The sequence below is a fragment of the Tachypleus tridentatus genome, chromosome 12 (assembly GCF_004210375.1).
Source record: "Tachypleus tridentatus isolate NWPU-2018 chromosome 12, ASM421037v1, whole genome shotgun sequence".
Lineage (NCBI taxonomy): Eukaryota > Metazoa > Arthropoda > Merostomata > Xiphosura > Limulidae > Tachypleus > Tachypleus tridentatus.
This window is the reverse complement of record NC_134836.1, coordinates 39,047,539-39,064,927: the sequence shown is the minus strand read 5'-3', so window position 1 is coordinate 39,064,927 and position 17,389 is coordinate 39,047,539. Positions and strand designations below refer to the sequence as shown.

General features: G+C 34.0%; 1 protein-coding gene across 5 annotated transcripts in view; it reads left to right on the top strand.

Moving 5' to 3' along the window:
* LOC143233074 (neural cell adhesion molecule 1-B-like) overlaps window positions 1-17,389 on the top strand; it is a 325,804-nt gene that overhangs the window by 81,531 nt on the left and 226,884 nt on the right. For 4 of the 5 annotated variants that reach the window (XR_013017951.1, XM_076468956.1, XM_076468955.1 and 1 more), the window contains exon 1: window positions 11,710-11,959. The exons of the other annotated variant lie outside the window; for it this stretch is intronic. Coding sequence is in view for 3 of the 4 variants with exons in the window: in XM_076468956.1 (XP_076325071.1) it covers window positions 11,806-11,959 (154 nt within the window). In the remaining variant the exon portion in view is untranslated. Of the gene's footprint in view, window positions 1-11,709; window positions 11,960-17,389 lie in introns of those variants that run through there. 5 annotated transcript variants of the gene reach the window in all.

Here is a 17,389-nt window from a genome sequence, read left to right as displayed (position 1 = left end):
GTCATATATTTATTAAAGGGCCGTATATTATTATTCAAACATCTATATTTTCTTTAATGACTCATGACTATAAAAACTGGTTAACAGATCTATTCAAAATTTTTTTTTTCAAAGAGTCTCAGTTATTAGTTTTCGGTAGGGTTTGTTTGTTGTAAAGCTGTACAATTATTATTGGAAATAAAAACTTAAAAATTCAGAGTTCGGTTGTCAGCAAGACATTTATCTACATCTATTGAATTGATTATTAGATCCTGACCTGATAATTCAAAAAAGTTAGTAGATATTCTCAAATGTGAAGGATGACAGAAATATGGATTTTTCTTCCTGACAAGGTCGCCCATCAGAAAACTAGTTAAGAACCTCACTCACTACAAGGAGTTTCAGTAGTTCGGTATATCTTAATACAGCTCAAAGTTTTCTTTCAAAACAAAAACACATAAAACTGCATACATGAATCGACCATGACCTTAAGTACGTTTCCAGATGTAGATCCACTTCCAATCCGCCCTTTGTCGCCATGGAAACCATAATACATATAACATCCCTCATATTTTATTATATATAGTTTGTTAAATTTTCAATCGTAACCAATGACCTTTGCAAAGTGATGTAAGATCAATGTAGATTTATTACATATTTCTTCTTCCCTTGTTACGTGATGGATAAGTAGATTAGTGTTTGTAAGTTTCCCAATATGTACACTTTCACCTGCGTGGTTGCCATAGCAACACATTATACCATAATCTAAATCTGCTTATTTTTAAAGAAAATGAATATCTGTTGATGAATAACATAATATTTTAAAGAAAAAAATGGAATAAACAATGGGTGTAGATGACAAAGTGGAACCTGCTAATACAACTTCTTACAATGAAAACATTATGAAAATTTTTTGCCGTGGAGAATAATCAGAAAATTACTGTAAAAACATTTTATTTGCTGGAAGTTGAAATGATACAGTTATTAATTAAAACTTCCATATTTTTATTTTCTTAAATATTTTGGGTTTATATTACAAATGAAATGTTATTTCAAGATATACGAACTATAAATTTAAATTTGAACACTTTGTGGCTTGGTTTGTTGCGATCGACAGTTTAATACTATGATCTTTGAAACATAGATTAGTTTTGTATTAACAATCAGAGTACTCGTCACTCGATTCTACATTTGGTTAGAAGATAGCTAGTTATTAATTTGATGTCGATAAACATCACCATTATGTTCTGACATCAGAATTGCCTCAAAACTGCAGGTCAGTCTGCATGGTGTTCTAAGCATCAGTAAGCTACATGGTAATATTTAAGTGTACGAAAGCATGCGATACATTAGTTTTGGTACTGCTTGTGACTGAGACATTTGAGAGATTTAACACCCATTTCGTAACCAAATTCTGTCAAATTCAGATCTTCACAGACTGAATCGATGGATTCTATCCTTAGCTTCAATATGGGAAGCAGACTGTAAAACATGGTGCTACAAACTGCCAAAGATAATAAAATATGCCACCTCAGATGTTCAATTGTGGTAATAAATGAGTCATCTGTGTTGTGGCTACTGCATTGATTGAACCTTAGATTTTAGCGTTATGAGTTTTCAAGTTTATCACTGAGCCACTGAGACCTTTTCAAAGAGAAAAGACAGCCTCTTTATCTCTTTCTCGGCCCAGCATGGACAGATGGTTAAGGCACTCGACTCGTAATCTGAGGGTCACGGGTTCGAATCCCCGTCGCACCAAACACGTTTGCCCTTTCAGCCGTGGGGGCACTATAACGTTACAGTCAATCCCACTATTCGTTGGTAAAAGAGTAGTCAATGAGTTGGCGGTATGTGATGATGACTAGTTGCCTTTTTTCTAGTCTTACACAGCTAAATTAGGGCCGGCTAGCGCAGATAGTCCTAGTGTAGCTTTGAGTGAAATTCCAAACAAAACAAACCAATCTCTTTCTCACTTCATGAATTAATATATTTATTTAATAATTATCAATTTATGCTTTTCTTCGTTTATTTGTTTATCTGTTTTCTTTCTTTTTATTATTTTAATTGTTATATAACACTTGTTAAACATGTCAGTTACTTTTCGAGTTATGTTACACCCTTTGGAAATTCATAATAGAACTATATTATCCAATCTTTATCTTTCTTTAATGTCCTGTTTTACGTTACAACCAAAACTAATATAATGTAAAGTTTGTTTCTTTGTAATTAAGTTCAAAGTTATACAATAGGCTATCTGTGTTAAATACTCCCTTCAAGGGTATCGAAATACATTTTCTAGCGTTTATGTCCGCATATAGTCTAAAGGTAATATTAAAATGATATCATCGTAGAATATGAAAAGAGTTCTTGGGTTAGTTAATTTATTACATCACTATTATCTATTCTAAATATGAATTTTACGTTTAGTTAAAATTAGGATGCCTTTTTGTGGACCTGTGGGTCCGCGATTCACGTTCTGTTGCCGAAACAAATCGCGCTGAGTAGTTTAAGGCAGTCTGTTTGTTATAAGAATCCCATTAATAGCTTCGAGTAACCCAAGTCAACTATCTGCCTTCTCTCTAACCTATTAGTATGGGAATGCTCGAAACAAAACAAATTAGAGATTTTGTGTTAAATACTTTTAAAATGCATGATATGACAGTTTTTGTCTGTTTATCATTAATTTTTACAGTCTAATTTATTGTCTATTAGCTGTTTAAAAACAATTTATCTAACATCTTATAATAGAAAATATTTAATGTAATGCTAATCTGATTCTTGGTTGGTGTATAACTTGATTTTAGATATTCATAGATTATAAATGAAGCGATCATTTTACTAACTGTTTTATTGGATCATCATAGTCAACCAATCGCAGAGCTAAACTTTTTTGCTATGTTTTTAAGAGAAGAGAGCTATTTAAGCTTCCCAACTTATTAGCGTGACAAGCCCTCGAACTAGGCCACCGGTTAGCAGCATGCTAAGCATCAACAATAAATGTAACTTAATTTAGACATACGAAGATAGTATGAAACAGTATTTTTAACAAATAAAATAATATAAATAATAGAAACGAAAATTGTTTTATCATCAAAATTGTGAATTTCAGTTTGCTTGTAGATAAGCTCAAAGATAAAGAATGGGCTATTTGTGCTCTGCCCATTACGAGTACTGAAACTTGGTTTCTAACGGTATAAGATCGCAAGTATGCCGCTTTGTTACTGTATATAGGCGAGCACGATTTTTAGTGAGCAATAACCTTCAGACCAAGTCTATTATTAGATTAACCATTTTACATTGAATTAGACTGGTTGGGAAGATGTCCATATCCGTAGTTAAATACTAAGTTTTAAATTTTATTAAATAAAATTCCGAAAAGGTAAAGTTATTTTTTACTTCATATATTAAATTGTATCTATATTCATAAAAACAGCATATGAAATAATTAGACTCCTCATATTTTCTAATACACAGCTTAAATGGTAACCAAAAATTAATTGTCACGATCTGTCCCGTTAGTAGGACATGTGGTGACACACAGTGTGGAACATCTTTACGTCCAGAAGAATTGCTTCGGACAAATAACCAAGTTATGCAGTCATATATATAGATACTGCATAGTTGGTAAAATAGTTTATAAAAAAAATTACAATTTGTATTAATGTTACAGTTGTGAGGGGGAAAAAAGAAATTATAGCGGGACTTCAGTCCATAGTGTCAATCTTTCTGGAAGTTATACACGAAAGGTGCATTTCCTCGTTACATTCAAGTTGAGACAACTCTCTGCAATTGCACCCTTCAGATAGTTTTCTGCAGGAACAGTCTTGACGTAACAAACCACACAAATCGACTGTCACAAGCAGGCTGCCACGTTGAATTTGTTTTTGTTTCTTTAACGCATCATTCACCTGAGAAAAAGTAAATTCTTTTTTCATAGCTTCCACCTAAGCTATTTTCCACTGTCATTAGACGTTGCTTTTCGTGTTTGTGTGTGCGTCGAATAATATATAGGTGTAGAATGTGTTGTGTGTTTTCTTCTGCTACTTCGGGACTTTTATATAGGACTAATGTATCTAAAAAATCTCAGCACTTCTGGCGACTTTATTAAGCCTATACTGTTGCAATGAATAAGAACTAGTACTATGCATACTGAAAAACAAATAACTCATCACTTCTCTATTCTTACATTCTAAATTGCGTGTATGCTTACTACCTATAAGCCTAACATATTAAAAAAAATTATGTACACGTTAATGTTTGCAAGGGAACAAGTCTTGGGATATTTTTATAAGAAACACCGTAAAGGCAAGAGCACGTGCTACCATACAAACACTATGATTACAGACCTTCTTGAGCGACGAGTACTGTGACAAATCGCCCCTGTAACAGTAACAACTCACTCCTGTAGGCCTGGCATGGCCAGGTGGGTTAAGACGTGCGACTCGTAATCTTAGGGTTGCGGGTTCGCAACCCCGTCGCACCAAACATGCTCGCCTTTTCAGCCATGGAAGCGTTATAATGTGACGATCAATCCCACTATTCGTTGGTAAAAGATTAGCCCAAGAGTTGGTGGTGGGTGGTGATGACTAGCTGCCTTCCCTCTAGTCTTACACTACTAAATTAGGGACGGCTAATGCAGATAGCCCTCGAGTAGCTTTGCGCGAAATTAAAAAAACAACAAAAAAAAAAACACTCCTGTAACAAGTAGTCCCATCCTACTCTAATCCTGAGAAATATTTAGATACTTGAACAACTATATACATAAACTACATTTTGCCACTATCTCGACGTTGTGTCCGACCATTTACCATAAGCATAAATTACGTTTGTCGCCCCTACTAGGATTCAGAGAAAACCCAAGTCTACACTTGATAGAAACTTTGTTTCACTGCAGCCAGAATTCTGGGACAACTAAGCAAAATACATATAAACCGATATTTCTTTACAACAAGAGAATTGGTTTTGTTCTTGTTTTTGCTTATTCAGAGTTGCTGTTGTGGGGCGTAATTCCCCGATATCGGTTTAACTTATTCTCAAGTAATAATGAATAAGATCTCAAATCTCTTTCTTGTTAAAATTATTAATTTCAATTCTGAATGAAAATCGTACATTATTTTGGATAGCATACACGTCAAAAAGTCGAAAACAATACATTATAAGTATCAAAATTATTTATTAATCAAATGCCATTATAAATACAGGTTAAAATTTGAGATATGATAGATATGACAGTGAAATGTGGGCTATAATATCACACTTATCTATTCTTTCAAAGGGATTACGAAACCAATCAATGATCTCGCTTCGTTTGAGCACGTTCAGTGAGCCAAATTAGATTTGAGCATTTGTTGTGCGATAATCCTAAAAATATATATAATAAATTCTTTCATACGTAATTTACATATGATTTCAATTTACATAAAACTCTGAATCCCTGCGTATTAGGAAAGTAAGCTTTATGGATATCCGAGATTATGAATTCCAACAACTAAAATAAAACAATTAAACGGACCACATGTAGCCAGTAAACTCCAAAAATAAGGACTTCAGTCTGGCATTATGCTTCTTTTACTTCAGTCTAATAAGGTATCAATTTTAAGGATAGATTGTGGTATTTCGTTTGTTCTATCTTCCAGTTCTTTTTGGCTTAAAATTTCCTTTCAAATAGAGTCGGTTTTAAGATCATTTTACTGGTGATCTCTTTCTTATTCTCTTTCAAGATTTTGAAGACCAGAAATTTAGAGAATAATTCCTGTTGTTTATTTGATGTTTCATAAATCACAGCGCATTATAACGATTCCCTGAAGTTGTTATTTTCAAAAGGGACATAAATATCTCATACAGGAAGGCACTCGTGACTATAAACAAAGGTTTTATACTTCCAATTTTCTCCATCATTTTTCCAAAATGACAGATTAAGCTATTTGGTATCATCCATTACACTGAAAGGAAGGAAAAGTAAAGGTATTCTTATTGTTTGTATTTAAGAGCAATCATTTACTTTTACCCAAACAAATTGTTTGTAAAGTAAAACCTATTTATTTAACCTCGTGATTTAAACTTTATGCTAAGAAAGTAGTGCTTGGTTTGTTTTTGTTTTGAATTTCGCGTAAAGCTACATGAGGGCTATCTGCGCTAGCCATCCCCAATTTAACAGTGTGAGACTAGAGAGAAGCTAGTCATCATCACCCACCGCCAACTCTTAAGATACTCTTTTACCAACGAATAGTAGGATTGATACTCACATTTTCACGCCCCCACGGTATGACGGGAATTCGAACCCGTGACCCTCGGATTAGAAAATGGTGCTATAAGATCGATTTACTTCAAGCTTATTGTATTGTGTTTTCGTGTTTAAGTTTATTTTACTATTTATTCATTTTCGACAGCCCCGCATGTTTAAGGCATTCGACTCGTAATCTGAGGGTCGTAGGTTCGAATCACCTTCGCACTAAACAGGCTTGCCTTTTCAGCCGTAGGGACGTTATAAGGTGACGGTCAATCCCATTATTCGTGGGTAAAAGAGTAGCCCAAGAGTTGGCGGTGGGTGGTGATGACTAGCTGCCTTCCCTCCAGTCTTACACTGCTAAATTAGGGACGGCTAGCGCAGATAGCCCTTTAGTAGCTTTGAGCGAAGTTAAGAAAAACAAACATTTTTGATATAATAAATTAAAATATCAATTTATGAAGTATATAAGTTAAATAATTTTGTAAACATTACCATAGCAATTGATACTACTTACTATTGTGAATTATGTGCAGAAATATTTGTAAGTAATTTTATAAAATATCAGTAACGGTATAGTAAACATTTGTTTTATCTTTTACAAGGCCCGGATAGCCAAGCGTGTTTAGGCTTGCGACTCGTAATCTGAGGGTCGCGGGTTTGCATCCCCATCGCGTCAAACATGCTCACCCTTTCAGCTGTGGGGCGTTATAATGTTACGGTCAATCCCGCTATTTGTTGGTAAAAGAGTATCCCAAGAGTTGGCTGTGGGTGGTGATGACTAGCTGCCTTCCCTCTAGTCTTACACTGCTAAATTAGGGACGGCTAGCACAGATAGCCCTCGAGTAGCTTTACGCGAAATTCAAAAACAAATGAAGGAATGAAAATTATTCTTAAAATTCTTTGTCTCACGATAAATAGGTACACATTAAGCATACACAGTTTAGTGTATTAAACATTCAGAGGGTTATTTGTATGTAACTCGGTTTTAATGTACATTACGTGTGGTTCATTTTATGTCTTACTGAGTACTTAATGCTAGTACAAAATGTTGCAAAACAATGGTACGTATTTTGTGTCAGTACTTTTTAAACGCGCAACAGCTTTTTAAACGAATAAGTTGTAAGAATCAGTTGTTTATTCTACAACCAACAAATAACTATGTGAGGCACTAGAGCCATTATACGGCATTTGTAGCATACTTTTACTAGCATATGTCGTTTTAAATGTTCTCATATTTGAATTATTTTAAAGTAACATTAAATAACAATATATTACACTCTAGTGATAGCCAACAGTATAATTCTTTCACTATGAGTAGCCGACCGCTAGTACAGCAGTATGGCTACGGATTTACAACGCTAAAATTAGGGTTTCGATTCCCCTTAATGGGCTCAGCAGATAGCCGGATGTGGCTTTGTTATAAGAAGACACACACACATTTCGAAAATGTAGTTTATATTTTAGTGCTGGTTGAAAATATAATTACCATCGAGTTACTTATGGTTTGAAGTGAATTTTTTTAATAAATATGAGCTTATTTTTTTGTAATTGGGCAAAGGCGAGTATAGACTACAGCTAGCGTTCCGAACTGTAAAATATGATAATCCATAGCTCGCGTATCTTTGCCATAAAATCACCCTTCTACTTTAGAGCCCTGGGTGCATTATGAGAGTGGTGGTCAAATACTTTTCTACGATTAGGGTAACCAAAGAGCTGGCAGTGGGCAGTGTCTTTCCCCTGTATATCGTATCAAAATTAGAGTTTGGTTTGGTTTGTTTATAATTTCGTGCACAACTACACAAGTGCTACCTGCGCTAGCAGTCGTTAATTTTAGAAGTGTAAGACTATAGGAAAGGTGGTTAGTCATTATCACCCACCGCCAACTCTTGGGCTACTCTTTTACCAACGAATAGTGGGATTGATCGTACATAATAACAACCCCACAGCTGAAAGAGAGAGCATATTTGGTGTGACGGAGATCCAACCTGCGACCCTCAACCTCAAGCGCCCTAACCACCTGGTTATGCCAGACATCAGAATTAGATATTTTTGTGCGAATATCATCAGCTTACTTTCTTACTTATTCCATGCTGAGACCTTTTTAAACGAAACGTTCCATTTGAGACCTGACTATAATAAATAAAGCTGATTTATTTAAGTATTAACGAATATGTCCTCATTTCTAATGCTTGAAAAAGATTTGCCGGAGAGCGTATTACAAAAGGTCTTAAAAATACCGATTCAACATTCTCTAGATAATTTACAACATAGTAAACATGTGTTATTCTTTATTTCGATTTTGTCTCCCACTGGTACAGCGGTAAGTCTACAGATTTACAACGCTAAAATTAGGAGTTCGATTACCCTCAGTGGGCTCAACAGATAGCCCGATGTGGCTTTGCTATAAGAAAATATACACATACTTTGATATGATTAGAAAATTAATCAAGCCTCACTGTATATTTTTATTATTCCCTGAGTTGTTGGAACACTTCATAAGTAATTTTTTTAGTTATTGTAGAATCTATCACATATTACACATATCATATCAATTATATCTTTTTATTACTTAAAAACAAAAAAGACGTTAAAATACAAATAAGAAAAGTGTCCCTATATTTATGTTTGTATATCTTTTCACAATGACCATGTAATAATAATAAAGTGATACATCTTAACCTTTGTCAAGAATAAACATCAAATTCCTTTCTACGTAACCTCTTTTCTTAACCTTTGTCAAGAAGAAACCTCAAATTCCTTTCTACGTAACCTCTTTTTTTTAATCTTTGTCAAGAAGAAATATCAAATTCCTTTCTACGTAACCTCTTTTCTTAACCTTTGTCAAGAAAAAACATCAAATTCCTTTCTACGTAACGTAACCTTTTTTAACCTTTGTAAAGAAGAAACATCAAATTCCTTTCTACGTAACCTCTTTTCATAATCTTTGTCAAGAAGAAACCTCAAATTCCTTTCTACGTAACCTCTTTTCTTAACCTTTGTCAAGAAAAAACATCAAATTCCTTTCTACGTAACGTAACCTTTTTTAACCTTTGTAAAGAAGAAACATCAAATTCCTTTCTACGTAACCTCTTTTCTTAACCTTTATCAAGAAGAAACCTCAAATTCCTTTCGACGTAACCTCTTTTTTTTAATCTTTGTCAAGAAGAAACCTCAAATTCCTTTCTACGTAACCTCTTTTCTTAACCTTTGTCAAGAAAAACATCAAATTCCTTTCTACGTAACGTAACCTTTTAACCTTTGTAAAGAAGAAACATCAAATTCCTTTCTACGTAACCTCTTTTCTTAACCTTTATCAAGAAGAAACCTCAAATTCCTTTCGACGTAACCTCTTTTTTTTAATCTTTGTCAAGAAGAAACACCAAATTCCTTTCGACGTAACCTCTTTTTTACCGAGAAAAAAAATTAAAATTGCTATTTCGTTTTTCTCTTTCAATATTTTCTGATGAGTTTTACCTTACGAGTAATAAAGAAAACTTAAAATTAAAAGCTAAGTATAATTTATAACAGAGACTATGCTGGTAATTAGAGTACTTTTCTTCATCAGCTAGTAATTGCGTAATTTGTCAAACCTCTCTTATCTGAAGTAAGATGAGTATTTATATTTTTATCTAAAAGGTTTTCACACACACACACACACACACACATTTTGTTGACTTTATCCCAGAATTTTAAAAATTTATATTATAAGAGTAGTTTCTAAAACTTACTGTATAGTCTGCATGAAATATATTTAACTATAATAGTATACTTCTACCGGATTCTTAGACCCCTTTTGTGACATACAGACGTTCCAATGTACCCAACTCATGATACTCTATTATCCCCTTTTACTTTTATAGCCACCCAACTGATTTTGTGTCCGAAAACAATCGTCGCTAAGACACTCATTGTGTTGCTTGAGGACGTCTGCCACATCTGGTTATGAACACGTACGAACACAGGTTTAAGTATGGCGTACCCGGGATCCTAAGATAGGTCAAGAAAACTAAATTCAGTGCTAAATTTAGGTCCAATGACCCTGGCAAATCTACTAGTAGATACTATCGTGCTGAGTTTCAACCATCTTTCGGCACCTTGGCAGGTGGTACGCCACATTGATAAGTATATTTCCGCATGCACCCATTACAGTCTCTATCATATTGCAATAGATCAGATGCTGTGTTTTAACCCTCTTGCAGCGTCATTGACAAGGGCTACTCCATATAGATAAGGATACCCCCGCAGACACCCACTACAGTTTCTATCATGTTGCAAATGAACATATCTAGGCAGCGAACAAATATTGTCCTGTTAACGTCATCATGTGTCAACCACAATATATTCACATCCAACATATGGAATTTTTTTTTTCTGAATTCGTCTCCTATTAAAATTGGCCATAAAATAACTTTCATAGATGATGTATAAGGAAGCAAAGATGGCACATGAAAGTAAATTATCATATAAAGAAATAATAATAGTTATATATATAAGGTCATGAATCAGTCGTTTGATTCAATAAATTTGATTTTGTTTTAGGTGATGGTGTTTTCGTTCATTTTCATCTTCTTTACTTACATCATTCTCACGTATTTTCGTTAATTATATTTAAACTCACTTGTGGCTTAAGAATTGATCATTTTTAGATGTTTATGGCACTACTACGATACGTTAAGAATTAACTTTTGCATATCATGACACCATTATGAGTTTTTTTAATTAATTGTATGGGCACTTGAATAAATTGTTATTCTAGACATGAATTATGCAAAACAAATATCGTCTAAAATATTGAAGAATAAAGATTCTAAACTTTACATCGCAATACATATAGCCTGATGTTTAATGCAACTATTACGTGAGATTTCTAGAATTTACACTATGATCTAGAGCTTTGTTTTAATATAACACCAGAGTAAGGATTCTCAAACGTACAACACTATATATACGTAATAATTCTAAAACGTATATTATGATAAATAGCTCTGTTCTCAAGAATAACTATTATGTAAAGAATCTAAAATGTGGAACTTTATTATTTTAAAGTCCTCTAACACAGAAAAGTTCATTTGTATAAGATTACTGTGCAACTGATATTTTTATTATTTTAAAAGTGACAATAATATTCGAATTTCGTATACTAAGCAGCCAGTTAATTTAAATAATACGGTAAAAAATATTCCAAGTACACTCGCATAATTCGCCAGAAAAACGCTAATGAAGGTTTTTCACAAGAAATTTTTGAAAGTATGCATTAAAGCACTAGACCAGGGTTGTAATAAACACATGGTACTTACCAAGTACGGGATCTTATGAATTTCGAGAAAGTTAGTAGGTAAGATATATTGACAACACTTTGAACTGCATGTACTTTTCAAAAGTGCTGTTCCGAAGGTATATCAGCGTGTGGCGCCATCTTCAGTTAAGAACTGAAAGTGAATCTGTAAATCGATTTAAAGGGTGTTTAAAGAAGCCACGTTTGGAGCCCTCAAATACTCATTTGTCTGGCCGCACGGATCGTGCAAGAAAGAGTTCTTACACGACGAAGCAAGAGTTAACTGAATCCAAATGGTTGTATGAGGATTCACTTCTGACTCATGTTGTGTACATATAGCAAGGGTTCCCAATACACTCCTAAAAGAACAATAATGACAAGTATTAGTTTTGTTTTCTTTTTTTCCCTTCATCTGTGGCCAGTATTCAGTGGAGCACATGTTCGCCAAAAGCCAGCTTCTAAAGAAAAACCTTATGGTAAGTAGCTTATCAGTCATGTAATATTTCCTTTGTGGCATCCTTTATAGATGCAGCGTCCAGATATTGGAGAAGTAGATAGAAACAAACAACTTCCCAGTTGTTTAAAACAGGTCTCAATTCCCTCAAAGATGTTTCCATATAACATCTTCTTGCTAATCCTGTTAGTAACTGTACATTAGACTCATTTAAACAGTGCAAAACAGTACACGATATGAACCATTTCAATAAGCCTATCAATATACAAATATGTATATAATTCAACATTTAAATAAATTTCTTCTTCCTGATATAAACATCTATATTAACCGTTTTTCACTATAAATCACTTTATCTCACTCATTTGATGAATAAGGCGACATCAGTTTTTTTTCCATTATTCTATTTAGTTTTATAAATTAAATTTCCGGTTTTGTTCCATTGGTAATTTTTTTTTTAATTGTCGTTTTTAACTTCTCAAAAACAGATAGGAAAAGAACGTTTGTAGAATAATTAATGTCGGTAACTCCTCGTAAATTTAATAAACATAATTTAAAGAACAATCGATGTTACTTTTGTATACTACTGTCTGTATTGTCTGTACTGTCAAAATCAACCGTATGGATGACGTTTTTAAATTTACTTTTGAATTTGGTGAAAATTATTTTATTAAAATCAAGATGATTCTAATGGAAATCAAACAATATATATATATATCTACCTGTATATGATGCTGAAAAGTTTTTAAGACGAAACAAGTATTAAATTGGTAAGCAAGTATTAAACTAGGATATTAAGAAAGTATGGTCTGAAACGACACCTTTTTATATGTTTTGGCCCGGTATGGCCAAGTGGTTAAGGTGCTCGACTCGTAATTTCAGGGTCGCGGGTTCGAATTCCCGTCACACCAACATGCTCGTCCTTTCAACTCTGGGGCGTTATAATGTAACGGTCAATCTTTCTATTCTTTGGTAAAAGAGTAGCGCAAGAATTGGTTGTGGGTGGTGATGGTTAGCTGCCTTCCCTCTAGTCTTACACTAATAAATTAGAGACGGCTAGCGCCAGATAGCCCTCGTGTAACTTTGAACGAAATTAAAAAAAAATAACAAAAAACATTTTTCTCAAAACAAACTGGATTTCTATTCTCTTCGTGAGGTACTTATGGTTAACAAAGAGTAACTATTTTCTTCATAAGGTGCTTATGGTTAACAAAGAGTAACTATTCTTTTCATAAGGTACTTATGGTTAACAAAGAGTAACTATTCTTTTCATAAGGTACTTATGGTTAACAAAGAGTAACTATTCTCTTCATGAGGTACTTATGGTTAACAAAGAGTAACTATTCTCTTCATGAGGTACTTATGGTTAACAAAGAGTAACTAAAGAATAAAACAATGCCAATGGCTACTAATAAAGCGTTATTTTCAAATTTAATTTCAACTTAAGTGTTTAAGTATTTAAACAGACAAAGGAAAGTATAAAAAATTCTAATTTCATTTAAGTCCATTTTCACCGCAAATCGTTCGTTCTTCAACGTTCCAAAAGTTATGGATTTCATGAAGTTCCCCAGAAAAAATTACTTGTTATATCATTGATGGACCTTAACACATATCACACAGCATATTATTTCATTTAACATGTAAATCGGATTACGAGTGGGCTACTCTTTACCAACGAATAGTGGGATTGACCGTCACATTATAACGCCCCACGGCTGGGAGGGCGAGCATGTTTGTGACGCGGGCGCCGGATTACGAGTCGCACGCCTTACGCGCTAGGCCATGCCAGGCCCAATATGAATGCGCATAATGGGTCATCATGAGAATTCTGAATGCATCAATCACAGGAAGATGCTCGTGTTGTTTGATATAATACATTTCTTCTTATAAGTAAGAACAAAATAGAAAAAAACGGTGTGATTCATTCTATTGCCAAAATGTAGGCATCTTAAACACCTGGATTCGAATGCTGTGTGTTATTTATTAGCAATATCTTCAATTATTTTGAATATCCAACAATGGTGAACGAGTGAAACTTAATTCATGAGTGATCATTGTCTAATAGTTAATGATTAAACATTGATATTTGTGTCTTCTGATTTGATTAGGCTTGTTTTGCATTATGCGCAAATCTATACAAGAGCTATCTGCTCTAGTCATCCCTAATTTAGCAGTGTAAGAATAGAGGAAAGGTAGCTAGTCATCACCACCCACCGCCAACTCTTGGGCTGCTCTTTTACCAACAAATAGTGGGATTGACCGTCTCAATATAACGCCCCCACGGCTGAAAGGGCAAGCATATTTGGTGCGATGGAGATTTGAACCCACGACCCCAGGATTATGAGTCGAGTGTCTTAACCACCTGGCCATGCCAGTCCGTTTCTTCTGATTAAGTAACCGAAATATATCATTGCACTTGTTTTAAATTTTGTACGATAATTAATTAGATTGTTCTGAAGGATAAACGCTTTCACTCCCCAATAGCATAGCGATACATTTACGGACAATGCTAGAATTCGGGTTTCGATACCTATGGTGGGTGGAGTACACGTAGCCTATTGTGTAGCTTTGTCTTAATTACAAACAAAAGAAAACATTTCTGTCTGTAAATAAATAACTGAAATATATATATTTTAAAACTTTAAAATATGTTCTGAAGAAATGACAAATTAGGCCGCCATACGTAATTGTATTTCCAGCACGCGGACTAACATGAGTATGCGCATACTTTGAAGGCTGCCTGCAGGTGTTATGTTATGCTGAGACAACAACATTGGCCTGCGTTACTATCTCTGAAAAAAGGTGAGATGTCTCAGCGCGCAACTCAATATTTGTTGTCACACGCGACGGCAGTTTGTTATCTTTCGTTGGTTTTATCTTCTGTGTAAGAACGTAGAAAGTAGAAATTGTCGTCATCAACCTCGATAGAGAACCACAAACACCTTTTGAATGAGGCTGGAATCACTATATGTGTAGTAATTCATTACTAGTTTATTACGTATATATATTTTTTAAGATCCTACTTAACAACAAAAGAGTCATGTTATACGGTTTAGCTATTAAAAAGTAAAATCCTTATTTGTTTGTATACAAACGTACACATATGTACATCAGATGTGGTTTTAAATAGAAAATATTTCGCTACCAAGAATAAATGGGTCATTGAAATGAAATACGACAGCTACCCAAATAACACGCTTTAGCGTTGGTGTTTACTTGATCACTAAAATATGCTAAGAGTAATTCTTTAGAATATAAGCGTTTTCAAAAATATCCAGTCCTTCTCTGGTACAGTGGTAATTCTTTGAACTTACATTGCTAAAATTAAAGGTTCGACACAGTAGGTGGCCCAGCAAACACAAACACATAAATATCCAAATAACGTCAAACACGCTATGATGAAGCCTTTACAAAAATTATATTCATCATTAACTTCTCGCTCAAGTTTCTAATAATCTAGTTTGTCAACACCAACATTACCACAAAACTGCTAGCTACACTGGTCGTATGGAAAAGGTCTTCAAAATTACTCTGAACGGTTTTTGATGTTGGGAGCCCATTTGTAAACGATACGAAGGGGTATATGCCATTCTGGCCCTCCACAACATACGTAACTTGAATGAAAAAAGAAACAAATTGAATTATTCGAAGAAATTTCAGTAATCTTTACTAGTCTCTGTAAAGTCTCTTTGTAGAATGGTCGTCTTTAAGACGAAAGGCGCAAGACTTTCGAAACGTCGTCCTCTACACTTGTGTCTTCACCACAGGCAGTTGCTGTCCATTCTACAAAGTTTTATTATGAATACTCTACCTAACAAATCTATCAAAGAAATATACATGTAAAAACGGCTTGTTTGGGTTCAGAATTTTTTTTACATAGAGGACCGAAAAACGTTTCGACCTTCTCAGTCATCGTCAGGTTCACAAAGAAAGGAAGAGGTAACTGACCGGAAGCTGACCACATGTTTGAAAGGGGGTTGTGTAACTAAGTGTAGGAATGTAGAAGGCGTGCTTAGATGTTTGAATATATAATTTTGTATTATTTATTTTATTATTATTATTTATTATATTATTTTTAATATAGGTATAAAGGTATTCCTTTGTATTGGTTTATTTTGGGCTTGAGTTGTTGTATAAGTAAGGCTTCTTTAATTTGCGTTTATTTATGTTTGTTTCTTTATTTAGTATTTGGGTGTTTTCTATGGTTATGTTGTTTTTATTTAATATGCAGTGTTCGGAAACGTGTGAAGGTGATTTTGTGTGCTCTTTATATCCGGTTTCCATTTTTCTACTTGTTTCTCCAATATAGAAATCATGGCAGTTATCACATTGTATTTTGTAAATAATGTTGGTGTGGTGTTTGTCAGTGTAGTTTTTACATAATATAGACCTCAGTTTTGTGCCTGGTTTTTGAATAAATTTGGTATTACCTGGAATGTCATATTTTGTTACTAGTTTTTGCCAAATGTTGGTTAAGTTTCTGCTGATGTCGAGAATATATGGTATGCAGCAGTATACGGTTTCGTGATTTTTTGATTCGTGAGATAAATTTACTTTTGTTGGTTGATTTTGATTTCTGTCTAGGTGTATGCGTATAATGTATTCTACGGTTTGTGGAATAAACTTATTGATGTTGATGAAGTGTTGTTTTATATTATCTAATTCATCGTTAATTTTATCTGGTGAGCATAGTTTTATGGCTGTGTTTATTTGGTTTCTTAGTATGTTGAGTTTTTGTTTTGTCTCATGTGCTGAGTCCCAAGAAATGTATAGTCCAGTATGAGTGATTTTTCAGTGGATTTCTGTCTTAAATTGTGTGTCGGTTCTTTTAATTTTGAGGTTAAGAAATGATATTTGATTGCTTTCTTCTTGTTCACATGTGATGTTGATGTTGGGATGTATATCGTTAATGTGATTGAAAAAATTAAGTGTGTGTTCTGTAGATATGAATCCCGCAACCGTGTCATCTACATATCTGTACCAGTATAGTGGTGGATGTAATGCTGTGTTAATTGCTTGTGTTTCAACTTGTGTCATAAAAATATTGGCTAGAACTGGTAATACTAGGTTGCCCATGCTTAAGCCATTTGTTTGTATATAGTTTTGGTTGTTGAATATGAAGTTTGTCTTCATCGTAGTGAATTCTATGAGGTTTGCTAATTTGTTGCTGGGAATGTCTATAGATGAGTTAGGGTCTCGGATATAGAGTTCTAAGGCTATCTTGCAGGCTTCAGCGGTAGGAACTTCTATAAAGAGGGATATAACATCGAAATTGGCCATTAAGGCTTTATGATTAAGTTGATTAAGATTAGACTTGAAATTAAAAGTCTTTGATGAATGAGCTAGCTGATGTTACATATTTGGAGAATGCCCATGCTATGTTTTTACCAAACTTTTTATTAAACGATTCATATGTGGAAATTATTGGTCGTGATGAACAATTTAGTTTATG